The sequence below is a fragment of the Teleopsis dalmanni genome, chromosome 1 (genome assembly GCF_002237135.1).
Source record: "Teleopsis dalmanni isolate 2A chromosome 1, ASM223713v2, whole genome shotgun sequence".
Lineage (NCBI taxonomy): Eukaryota > Metazoa > Arthropoda > Insecta > Diptera > Diopsidae > Teleopsis > Teleopsis dalmanni.
Genome location: NC_051846.1, coordinates 6,914,311 through 6,927,388, shown reverse-complemented (window position 1 = coordinate 6,927,388; position 13,078 = coordinate 6,914,311). Strand labels below are relative to the sequence as shown.

Here is a 13,078-nt window from a genome sequence, read left to right as displayed (position 1 = left end):
ACCGCAAGTTGGTTCGAATGCAAGTTGGAAACGCGTGCGACAAAATTCCAAACGCGACTGTTGCGCTTGCGTATTTGCCGTGACAATTTATCAAAAAATATGAAAAGAAAACATAATTAAATGTTAAATGAAAAAATTGTAAGTTTAATGGCCGTTGACGCACTGTTGATTTTATTAATTTTTTGGCGTGCGATAGGCAAACGCATAGATACTTTAAAGTGTGAAGTTGAGGCGCTTCAGATACTTCGCAGCGAAACGCGGCGACAAGTGCAAATCTGCGCCAAGCATTTAAACTGTGTTTCGAGCGTTTGACACGGCATTTGTAACTATTTTGTGTGGCTTAAGTACTTGTTTTGGTGGTTTAATAAAACCATAAGCTCCTCCGCAGTGGAGGTTTAAATGCTTAAATCCCAAAGCAACAAACTCATTTATTGATGTGCTGTAAGATAATTAGTTGCGCTACAATTACAATTTAAGCCTAAGCCTTTATTATTGCACCGCAATAATTTAGCAAAATTTATTAAAATATATTTCACTCTTCAAAGAAAAAAAAAACAAAGCAAAAATATCGTGTTCCTACAGAAAGTGTGGTGGTAAAGAGCCTGCTGTCGGCACTTGAACGTCACTCAAAACTGTTTCGGTTAAGTTTTCAAGCAACCCATTAATCCGAAGTGCACTTTAACACTTCCTCAAGGCGCTGCAGTGCGTAATGAGTTGGGGTTTTGCGCCTAGACTCGCTCGTTTGTCAAATTTCCTGTTGCACAAAAGCCGTCATTAACTTTTGCAATTCCCACAAAACGATTTGTGGCCACCGGACCATTTGATCACTTAACACATTGTGACACTAAACACTAAACGCAGAACCCCTACATACCTACATACATACCGATTGTATGACGACCGAAATAAATATATTAATTACGGAACAAATTTGTGAATTTATTCATGAGGTGTGAATAATTGTCGCTCTCTTCAGCTCTTTTTTTGATTGAATTATATAAAAACATTTTAGAGAAAAAAAATGATGTGATTGCACAAAGAAAAACAATTTCAAAAAAAAATAGGTCTACGAAAATTTGGGTCAATGTTATCTTAATTGGCTTGTTAGCTGTAATTGATTTTAAATAATTTTTTTTACATGAAACACTGAACTAGTATAACTTTTATTTGAACACAATTCGCAAATAATACTAAATTGTAACAGGTATAGACTGATAGATCTATACTTATAGAATGTATATCATAGATTTTATTCCTAACCTATGATCTTAAGCTTTCGATTTAGGCCGTGTATGAATTCAAGTAAATTGATGATAAATTGAAGGAAATAGTAAATTATGTCGGTATGGCAGCGAATATTGGTATTTACTACAATTTCGAGTAGGGTAAATTAAATAAAAATTAAGTAAATTTGGCGTCACCATTGTGGAAATTTTATAAGATTTTTAGTAAATAAATAGATTAATTTGGAAACTTTTAACCATAAATAATAAATAAGTGCAATAAATAAATAAATATTTATAAATAATAATAATAATAAAATAATAAAAATGATGAAATAATAATAAAAATTTATAAATATTTACATAAGTGCAGTGCAAAAAATCCCTAGGAAATACCAATTTACTTTATCTCAGTTTACGCGAACTCGCACGCGGTCTTAGTTAAAAATGCCTTGCTAAAAGTGCCTTATTTCGTTGTAGACGGAACTTATATATAACGTATACTTATAACACTATATGCTTATTCCTTAAAGTCTAATAGTGGCATACCTTCTACAAGACGGATTGGCACTTGTATCTATAGTTCTTATGTTAATAATATTCACTTCAAAATATTGTAAATATCGATAGATAAACTCTCTTGAGAGCCTGGATATTTATGCATATTTTTCGTTAATCTTAGTTTGAAATTTAACAGAAGTATCTTAATAAAAATCTTTTTTACGTTAGGAATAGGAATAAAAAAGGTACCAGCTCCCAACGGAGTGAATCACTGCGACCATGGTTGATCTTTTGTACTGCAACAGATCCTAACCGAACAGAAGATATTCCGCCTTCAGAATGGAAGCCAGAATGTCAGCTGTTGAGGACCTCCTAATATCAGAAGGGAAGAGTACAGATTATGTGCCTGATATTTTACAAAACTATTATTTATTTCTAAGTTATATATGCCTTGCAACGGTCTTTAGTTTTAAGTAAAACTTGTCTTATAAACAGTAATAGAATCGGTATATAAGGCTTATATCAGACGGTAATGGATTCGTGGCACTTGTTACTTGCCAAGAACTTGTAATTCGCGCTACAAATGATTAAAATTGAATAGTTCTCAATTCAGTGTAGAGAACAAAAAATTGTGATAAAAAGTTATGCTTAAATAAGTTTTGTACATCCATAAATTTTTGTGTTAGAGAACTGCAGCATCCTCATTGAAATGCTATAAAGAACCACATATAAAATAATATATATAAGATAATTATATATAAAATAATCTTATATAATCATGTAATCAAATATAATCATATACATTAAGACTGAAAAGTTTTCGGAAATTCTCATTTAAAATTCGCGCGCTGTATATTTTTCGATATTTTAAGTTTATGTAGTTTGGCAGCACTGTCCTTAATTACTATGCCAAAAATGAGCTCGATCTGTCAGACAGTTCGTTTACGGCAGCTGTTGAAACCAGTTCACCTCAGTAGTGCGTTGCGAAATGTCTTCGACGGTCGTACGACCGTCCTGGAAGGCTTTGTACCACTCATAAACTTGAGTTTTCGATAAAACTGATTCCCCATAAGCCTTTTGTAGCATTCGCAACGATTCTGCACACGAAATTTCGTTCGAAACACAAAATTTGATGCAAACTCTTTGTTCAATATTTTTTTCCATTGTTTTTTTCGCAACGCCCTACTGAGGTGAACTGGTTTCAACAGCTGCCGTAAACGAACTGTCTGACAGATCGCGCTCATTTTTGGCATAGTAATTAAGGACAGTGCTGCCAAACTACATAAACTAAAATATCGAAAAATATACAGCGCGCGAATTTTAAATGAGAATTTCCGAAAACTTTTCGGTCTTAATGTATAAGAAACAAAATCCAACCAGATACAAATATAAAAGTACCAGAATTCAGGCAGATTCTTTAATAAATATTTAGGTCTACCTCTTGATAAAAAGCTTAAATATAGGAGGAAGGAACACATAATATACTAGAACGTCTTTAGCAATGAAAACTTTATATACACATCACTTTGACCATTTGTTTTGTGTTCAGGTTTTTCCGAGTTAGTGTAACTGAGCAATTTTACTCTTTCTTGGCTGAGGACTTTTTACAGAGTCTCTTCCTTCTCTTTGACTAATTTATGTATTCCTCACAAGCTTCGCTGATTATTCGATGACTGATATAGAATCTGCATACTGCACCGTACGGCTAGTGACTGATCTGAAATTAGACAGGCTATGTAGGGCAGCCTGTTAGTTTTCGCATATGTATAGCTTCAAGACTCTGCCTCTTGTGTTTTTTTTTTTGACTGGATCTATTCCAAAATCTCTTAGCATATTATTCGTACCGTGGCATTTTGAAAAGTTTTCGGTGAGCCTAACTTTGAGCAACTTTGACTTTGAGAGAAATGCCAGTCTGATTATCTAGCTGTAGATTAACTTTCTGTACTTAGCGCTAAGGTTATTGTATTTAAAAAGTGGCCGTAAGCACTGTAATTACTGGTATGAACTGAGAATTGATAAAGAAAAAATTTCTGAAGGTCTATTTTTGGGTATCTGCCACGCTCACGTTGGTTGAATTAACGGCCTTATACTGGTTATGTAAATATCAATAAATAAATTTGCTACTGCTTGAAAATATAGTTTTGAATTTGAATAAAATATACAGTGAATATATCCAAAATCGTTTCAATTAAAACTTTATGTTAAGAAGTTAGATCATATTAATTTTACTGCTTAACTAAATTTCTGACACCCTTCATTACAGGAAAACTTTTTTAATAGTGAAATATCGGCCGATCGAAAAGCATGTCAATATCACTTGGTCAAATTTTTCGCCGATAACTCGTAAGAGTTCTAAAACCATGGAATTATGAAACAATCCGAAAAAAGTTTTAAATAATAATGACCAATTCATACCTGATTAAAATTAATTTTCGATGAAAATAATTTTTAAAGACAATCAAAATGTTTGATACATCTGGTACATAAAACCGCAAATACCTTTTATATCTCCCAATATTATATACACAATATAAATGTGTCTCTAATTATTTTTTTTTGGAAAATTTTACATTACATATTTTGGAAAGAATAAAATATGGAAGTTCTCAATTATTTAAAAGCATAGAATGAATTTGTTATTGTTTTTGAGAAAACGCAGTTTACCACGCATAAAATAAATACAATTATTTAGAGCTGCCATTCCTGTATATCGTAGCTTTTGTACTGCCTGACTTCGGTCTCTACAGACCTCTATTAATGGTAAAAAAATTGGCTGTCCTCAAGGTGCTGAAAATCATTTACCAAGTCTTTCGTTAATAAGTTAGCATTGCTCAGCACAGATGAACTTATGAAGCTACCCAAACATTGTAAGAGGTCATATATATACTAAATTCAAAACGATTTTCAATTAAAATTTTATTTATCAAAAATCTGCAAAAAAAAAAATCGAGAACACTTTTTACAACGCTTATTAGTGTTTTGATTTCCGTCTTCACATTTATTTCTCTTTTCTTAACCAAGAAATTATGCAGTTATAAGTACTCATTTCTTCTTATTATTTTTATTTTTTTATTTAAATACAACTTTATTTATTTTCTTATTAATACAAATAAGGAAAATTATTTCTATTTTCAAAATTTAATTACACAATTTTATATTTAAACTATTACTTAGACCTACACAGCATTTCGTTGGCACTCTACTTCACCTTGCACTGAACTTTCCGGAACACAAATTTCAGGGGTTGAACTGCTACAAACCCATCCTGTAGGACATGTGGCAACATCATCGGTTACCACATCACCGTTGCATAAAGCGTACTGAGTGCGACTGACACAAGTGAAAAGCTTCTGGTTGTTGCAAACGCTGCATCCTGAGGTTAAGTCACAATGTGGTTTAACGCTAGGACCTTCTGCAACGCATATAACTCTTAGATCGGTACAAACATTCGCGTCGGGGCAGTGAAAAATGTATCTGTTATCAATTGTTTGATCGTGACAGAGTCGGAAAGATGTTTCGTTGATACATGCAACACTGTTAGATTCGCAAACATTACACTTTGCACTTGCATGCTGCAATAGAAATACTGCAGCTATTGTGAAGCACTGAAATGTTTAGAAAATTTTTATAACATCCTGAGTATATCATATATTATATATATACTGAAGATATATATTATTACCAATAGAAAAACTTTACTCTGCTGCATGTCTTCCTTAGTTCTTTTGAATTTAATGAGTTTTGAATTACTGATTAATTTTCACAGCTGAACAACCATTTATATACGAAGACTTTTTAAGCTTTAAATAGTCTAAACACCTCATACACATGTGAGATAATATTCATTATAAAAATTTTAAAATTCAGGGACACAAAGTCATAATTAATTTGTTTTTATTTTTTAAATATAATTCTTATGTTGATAACATAGAAATCTGTTTGATAAGCGAATATAAACGGCTTCTCATTGCTCTACACTCGGATGTGACAAATTCAAATATTTATACAAGGGTTGCACACCTTTTCAGACCGGTTGTTTTTTTTGGAATATTCGTATATCAATGGCATATACAATGAGAAGAAAGTGGAGTGGATATATTTCTTCTCTGAAACATAAAAGGGTTTTAAGTCATTGTTTATTTCAGGGGCATCAAACCAAAAACTCACTTCTTGCGAAAAGTAGTGTAAGTAATACCTCACTGGAATGAATAAGTGGTGTTGACTTAAGATATAAAGGATATTCAGAATAAAGACTTGTTTCTTGTCAATAAACATCTAAATTATATTGAATATTAACGAACTTCCATTAACTAACCAATTGCTTATGAAAAATGCAGCCCATAACATTCACTAGTCATTCACTAGCGTTACGACTATAAAGAAGTAAATTAGGTTCCTTAATTTGGCTTTCACATATCTGAAAATCAAATAATATAATAATTTTTAGTAACTAATATTATTAGTCTTCTAGGTTCCTATAAGCTAATGATTTAATAAACATTCATATTCTACAATTAGTAATCAAATAGAAAAGTGGAGGAAGCACATATCTATATTTATTTAAACTGCGATATCCTGGCACTCATAAAATATGAATGCCAAGACAGTTTGACATTCTCAGCTGTCAAACCATAGTAATCGATATCGATAGTTGACGTGAAGCTATAAAAACAACCGATATATGTCTACACTATAGTCTTAATTTCTCAAGTGTTTGTCTCAAACCCATAGGCAAATATATACCACTGCGAAAAGGGAAAATTTTTTTGATTAAATGCTAAAAAGAATTTACTATTTGTTACTATTTAGTCATGTTATGTATTTAAAAATTAATAGTCATTCTTATACATACAGTCATCTGACACCTTTAGTTTGAAAGGGACTGGTTTCAGCCACTCGAACGTCTCACTCCCTCGGCAATGAGCCTAATAGGTCCAAAATCATTAGTGTAGATATTGTAGGCATTGCTAGTTGTAATAAATCGAGACAGTGGGCCAAAATAGAGTTATTTTAATGTAATATTTCCTAAAGATTTTATCAGAGTATCATGATAGATAATCATACCGTTTTATAATAGAGTTTTTATAATAGACATTTTCTCCAGCAATGGTATAAAAAATCTTTTGGGTTACTAGGTACAATTAACTAAATTTATACCAGTAGTGTTTGCTTTGTTCTAAATATTTCTACGAAAATGATTATATATTTAGGAAATGAGACTAATTGTTTAACTCAAGGTTAGTATTGTAGTATTTTTATCTTAGTTAATTTAAGTAAATTGCTTTCTTTATTTTATCTTGTGTTAGATTAAAATTTTATGCTAAAACTATTTTCCATAAAATTTATCTTAAATATAAAGAGAAAATTTAGAACAAAAGTTCATTGCTAAATGCTTTTGTGTATGGAGAGAAAACTGTTTTTGGTGTCATAATATAATAAACAAAAATGTTGTTATTAAAGGATTAAAAATTTTATAAAATTTCACTTAAAGTGATTATCATCTCAATGCCACGCAATCAGAAATACAAATGAAGAAGATTTACGAGCACATATCTACAAATATTTTTCCAAAAAGTAGTCCAATGACAATTTAGTATGCTCTCCAATTAATGCAAATCCAAGAAATGGGATAGCATACGAGTACACATGCGAAATTTGAAGTATCCATATAAATATATATATTAGTCAATGAGATGGGTGGGACCCTGTAGTAATCCCAGCTATCAAAGAGTAAAAGTGCCCAGTTGCGCTGACTCGAAAAAAGGATCAGCATACATACATACATAAATATAATGCATCTCTGAAATAAACGTATATAAAAATATCAACTGAAAATCTGCCAAATTTGTGCACACCAGACTCTATACTTAGAATATAAGTATATTTGTCTTACAATTTTATATGCGGAAAAAAACATTTGTCATCGAGCAAAATACTGAACATCTTTGACATCTTTCCACTAAATAATTTAAAGCTTTTCACAACTTCGATAAGAAAATGAAACAAATGAGGCTTTTACTATGAATGCAACGAGAAAAGAGAACATTTTATTCATTATAACATATAGTATTTGTGAACAAATAAAAAAAAACTGTCAATTCGCTAAAGTTCTAGATTAATGCTTTTGAACGCTAGCTTCTGCCATATTAATCACCAAACTGCCCTCCGCAGCTATAATCAAATCAATTATTAGATTAAGTTTCTTTGCTATGAGAAACTATTTTAACGTTTCTTAAATACTCTTACTTCATGTGGTCCACAAATAGTTTTTTAAAAAAATTCTGTCTAGATTCAAAAATTTCATCTATTTGGATTTAGAGTTTTTTACAACTGCATTAATTAAAAATGCAAACTCAAGCCTAGCGGCAATCTCTATTTTGATTCTATAGTTTAAGCCAAATTTAAAATTACTTACGTGTATGAGTACCTACTTCCATACACTCGGTGGCAACCCTAGCGTCTATTGACTTTCCTCCTAGCATCATTCGTCTAATTTCATCTTCTTTAGTTTTGATACACCTCCATAATATCTCCCACTTTAATGATTTGCTATTCGATCTCTCTATCATTTTCCTATATATGGTTTAAGTCAACTGTAAAATATTGACACTGGACCATGAATTTAAAATTTATTGCTAATAATCTTTCTATGATGCCAACAATTGTCATCATCAGTACTTCACCAGCTCAACACTTTCTCTTCATCATTAGGGTTGGAGATATAAGTAATGTCTGTGCCAGTTGTTGGTTCACTTGAAAAGATTAGTTTGCTATGCATTAGTTGAATTTGATTAATAAAAGTGTAATATTATATTTTTTATTAAAATATTTTTTTATTAAAATCGTGAAGAGATTCATTCTCCCTTTGTTGGCATCTATTACAAATTAATTTGTAAAAATTTCATATAAATGCTATATTAAATTTAAAAAATTAATTAACATAAGTTTTGGATGTATCTTCAAACGCCCTCGCATTGGAGTTAAAAATTATTCAAGTAAATAAAAATTGGAGTGAAGGAAGTACTCAAAAATTTGTTGTAAGTTTGAATGGATGAATCATTGCTGAGGGGCTACTACTTGGTTATTAGTATAAGTAATCGAAAAGGCAATAAGTAGCGTCCAGTATTTAATAGTCATAAACAAAAGCGGTGAGATATTTCATAATTTATTTTTAGATCAAAATATTTGACTTTTCTTTTATATAAAATCATTTTATTAATAATAGTATTTCTTCCAATTCTATTTTATTGTACAATTTAGCTACTTTCTCTTTGAAAAACTAATCTAATCTCTACAATCCAATATTGGTCTGAGTTCTGCGGCAAGAGAGATCCCAATATTACCAATACATATATTGGACCAATATTAGACTAAAAGGTAAATTCACTAAAATATTCGTCAAGTTCTGAATGTTTAAGACTCCAAAACGTTTGCTGGGGAGTCGCGTTGTCATGTTGTAATACAATAACTTTCTTCTACATCAAATTTATTCTTTCCCTCGGTTTATTTCTTCAACTTTAATATTTGCTGACTATATAGGTTGGATTCAATCATTTGATTGAACCTATTTAGTTTTTAATATATAATCTTCAAACAATTCCGTTAAATTTAATGCGTCACCTCACTTGTCATTTAATATTTTTTTTTCATGGTGAAAAATGATCTTATTTGACGAATACTGTTTCATACAACATAATCGTATGTGATTTAATTTCCATTACTTGAAAGCATATACATATATTAACAAACCTGAAGTCTACCTCAGGGCGCACAGGAAGATATGCTGATCTACGGTCCGTCATCAGATAAAAGATAAATAAATAATAATAATTCTAGTATAATTAAAGCTTATTGCGGGGCAGGGATAAGCTCCCAGCCACAAAAGAGTAAAACTGTGTAATAGCACTAACTTAAACCACAACAACAACAACAAATAATATAAATTGGTTTTATCCCATTCACCAGTCATTTGAAGATTTTTCATCATATTTTATGAGACATCTAAGCATCGCGTATTCTTTTGCGATTAGTAAACAGTTATTAACAATTATCATTCATTTTTATTTTTTATATTATTTAATAATATAATAAAATTTTTTGTTTTCAAACAGAATTTTAGCAAAAATGGGTTATGAAATCAATCGTTTCGTTACATTCGTTGATGAACTGCTCTTGTGTGTCATATGTAACGACGTCCTAGAAGATCCTGTAAAATGTGATGCGTGTGTGGCTGATTTCTGCCGTGCTTGTATATTGAAATACTTATCTGATCATTCAAAGTGCCCGGAATGCAGACATTCTTTAGTGAAAGAGGATTTGACAACTTCATCTCGCGTTGTTCGCAATATGTTAGCAGACCTAACTATTAGTTGTGAGAATAGAATTCATGGATGTGAAACTCAACTCAAATTCGATTCATTGCAAAAACATGAGGATACGTGTGATAAGAATCCCTTCCGATGTCGAATGGGATGTGGTTTACTGATAAAAGATGACAACCACCACTGTGTGAGTGGCCTACGTCAAATCTTGGAAATGCAAGCACAGCAAATTCAAAATTTACAATTAGACCGAGCTCAATTGCAATTCGAAACTAAAATTCTTGTAAATAAATTAAATGCATTAACCGCGATAAGGCTTAAACTTCTACAAAATAGTATGTTCAATCCTTTTTTCAAAGTCGGAATCCTTGCTGCTTCCTTATTCCTTTATTTGAATAATTTCATTAAAAGTTTTTACTTGAAAATTTTTTCGTGATGCTATAAGATGTCAAATTAAACATATAAAGAATATATAATATAATAAGAATATAAGCGTACAAACACAATTAAATTTATATTTAAATGTATATATATATATAAATAAATTCCACATATTTATTTAAGTAATTTATTTATCGTATGACGATGTGAGTATATAAAGTATATAAATGATCAAAGCCCTAATCTCCTGTCCTAGGATATTATCAAGAGGCATTGCTTATATGTCCATCATCAAACATAAGAAAGCATGTGCCCGCCGGAGGGTCTCATAGACACTCCAGTCAGCTTTTTAAGTTTTATTTTGTCTCAGAATGGATCTCAGAATGGCTATAGGCTCCTCGGGGAGGTATGCAGATCTGAGGTCAGTTATTGCTTAGTCTGATGAAGTGATAAACAAAAATTTAATCAAAGCATGCAGAGGGGTTATGAATGAACATCGCAGTTAATAGAGATAAAAGTACTCAAGTGCATTGAGTTAACTAGCCTCGTACTATAAAGGAAACTTTCTTTTATAATAAATATATATATGTATGTTATGTAGAAATATGCACATAACAACAGTTAATACCAAAACTAGTTAAAAGTGAACTAACGAGTAATTAGATTTTTTTATGAAATGCTTTCTAAAATCTACTCAACAATAAGATCATGCAGTTTTTTATAAGAAAAGGCCGGATTAGACCTATAGTGTTGAGAAACCTACTAGTTTTTAATTTTCTAGCTTACCACGTATCTCAGGATATCTCTGCAGTGCTGTAAAAATATCGAGGTCTCGATAATACAGTGGTCTGATTTTTAAGAGCTCTTTGTTGTTGTCACCTTCTTGAAATAACCCATCTTTGTAATCCATTTCATTTGTGATAAAGTTTTGCTCAACCTTACAGAACAGGTTGATTTTAATATATTGCGAGTTAAAAAGGAGCGCGAACAGTCGTTTTAGAGTAACTTAGGTTGGTAGATAAAGTCAGAGTACGAGCAAAGCCGCACAGCAATACACCCCCATTTATGTAAAAGTAAACCAACTCGACAAATTTATAAACTAGACTCAGTCCCTGATTTTACTGGATGACATCTTGGTTGGATGATATCTTGGTCAGGGCGGTAAGAAAAGAGGCTATCTTTTCAATGATGGACACTGACACGTGAGGTAAAATGCGGTTTCCTCCTCATCTGCACAGCAACAATCACGACAAAAGTGTGTATAAGGTAGACCCAGTTTCATAGCATGTCTTTCTTATATGCAGTGACCCGGCACAACAGATCCAGTATTGCTGATCAGTTAAATATTAGTTGAAGAATCTGGTTAATATGTGTTATATGCAGTTTGGACGAGATCAATCTTGAAATCTGATAGCAGGGTTTATCAGCTCAATTTTGTTTAGCTATACTCAGATATTTTTATTTGATTACCAGCTTAGGCATTGCAAGTCGAACACAAATAGCTGAAAAATAGCTATTGCAAGTGGGACACCACTATCTGAGAAATGAATGTCAGGGAGTAGAGTACCTTCCTTGGCAAAATCGTTTGCGCTACAGTTGTCCGAAATGTCTCTATATCCAGGCACCCATGACAGCTGTACACTACACGCCTAGCAAGGTTATTAAGAGAAGCCCGGTATTTTCAAATTATTAATTATGTAGCTGCAGTACGTACCGAAAACAGACATTTTGATAACTAGTAATTAACCACACTACACTGACAACTATATACATTCTAAAGATTCCAACTTCATACCTCCCAGTGAGAACTTACTGTCAAACTTAAGAAATAGTTTTGATGAAATTTGACTTAGTAACCAATGTTTTTATAATAATATTTAATGATGTACTTTTCTTAAAGATTTTTTTATTATTTTTTATTGATTATTCTAAATTGTAGTTTATTCGAAATTTGAAATTCTAAATTTGTAATTTGTAATTTGTAATTCCAAGACAAGAAAAGTTGCCAGAATGTCAACGACTTCGTGCTGGGCCTTTGAACCAAAATCGAATTGTTCAGCCAATGAACTACTCGCTTGGCTAAATGGCATTGTAGGAGCTGACTTTGGAGAAGTTAGCGAATTACGTACTGGTGCAGCCTATTGCCAAGCTATGCATTATCTTTTCCCATACACAATTGATTTGAGAACGGTTGTATTTTTTACTAATGTGAAAATGGATTGTGTACATAACTACAAGTTGCTGCAATCAGCAATTGACTCTCTCAGATTTGTTATCAAGTCTAAGATAATACCGATATTGGATATTACTGAGTATCGCTATATACCAAACTTACATTTTCTAATTTGGTTTAAACAGTTTTATGATTCTCACTGTAAAAACTCAACTAGCACTCGTGATCATGTTGCAGAACGCTTCAATCAAAAAATTGGTTATGGCACTCCAACCAATGAATCCGTACAAAAATATATAGCTGTTGCCAATACTAAACCAGAAAGTATCCATAAGGCTGAAATTATTAAAAAGCTGCTTGATATAAAGGTTGGTTCAAAGAGCTCAGAGAAAGACCCCAAGGATGCTATGCTACAGAGCGTGCTTGCTGAAAGGAATTCATATAAGAAAAAATTGAATAATATTGAGGCAGTGTGCAAA

The 13,078-nt window shown here is 31.8% G+C and overlaps 3 protein-coding genes across 3 annotated transcripts in view; 2 read left to right on the top strand and 1 right to left on the bottom strand.

Annotated features, from left to right (window-relative positions):
- Positions 1-4,871: 4,871 nt before the first annotated feature.
- Positions 4,872-5,492, bottom strand: LOC119673233. The gene is made up of 2 exons (XM_038087471.1): positions 5,407-5,492; positions 4,872-5,329 (listed from the first exon to the last, which is right to left on the bottom strand). The coding sequence occupies exons 1-2, from the start codon at positions 5,431-5,433 to the stop codon at positions 4,901-4,903; spliced, it is 456 nt and encodes a 151-aa protein (XP_037943399.1). The 5' UTR covers positions 5,434-5,492; the 3' UTR covers positions 4,872-4,900.
- Positions 5,493-8,826: 3,334 nt separating this feature from the next.
- LOC119672143 (E3 ubiquitin-protein ligase NRDP1-like) lies at positions 8,827-10,506 on the top strand. Its single transcript, XM_038083120.1, has 3 exons — positions 8,827-8,872; positions 8,985-9,101; positions 9,844-10,506. The coding sequence occupies exon 3, from the start codon at positions 9,849-9,851 to the stop codon at positions 10,479-10,481; it is 633 nt and encodes a 210-aa protein (XP_037939048.1). The 5' UTR covers positions 8,827-8,872; positions 8,985-9,101; positions 9,844-9,848; the 3' UTR covers positions 10,482-10,506.
- A 1,930-nt stretch (positions 10,507-12,436) lies between these two features.
- Positions 12,437-13,078, top strand: part of LOC119684789 (microtubule-associated protein RP/EB family member 3-like) — a 2,871-nt gene continuing 2,229 nt past the window's right edge. Inside the window, exon 1 of the mRNA XM_038098947.1 lies at positions 12,437-13,069. Coding sequence (XP_037954875.1) covers positions 12,437-13,069 — 633 coding nt within the window. The remainder of the gene's footprint in view (positions 13,070-13,078) is intronic.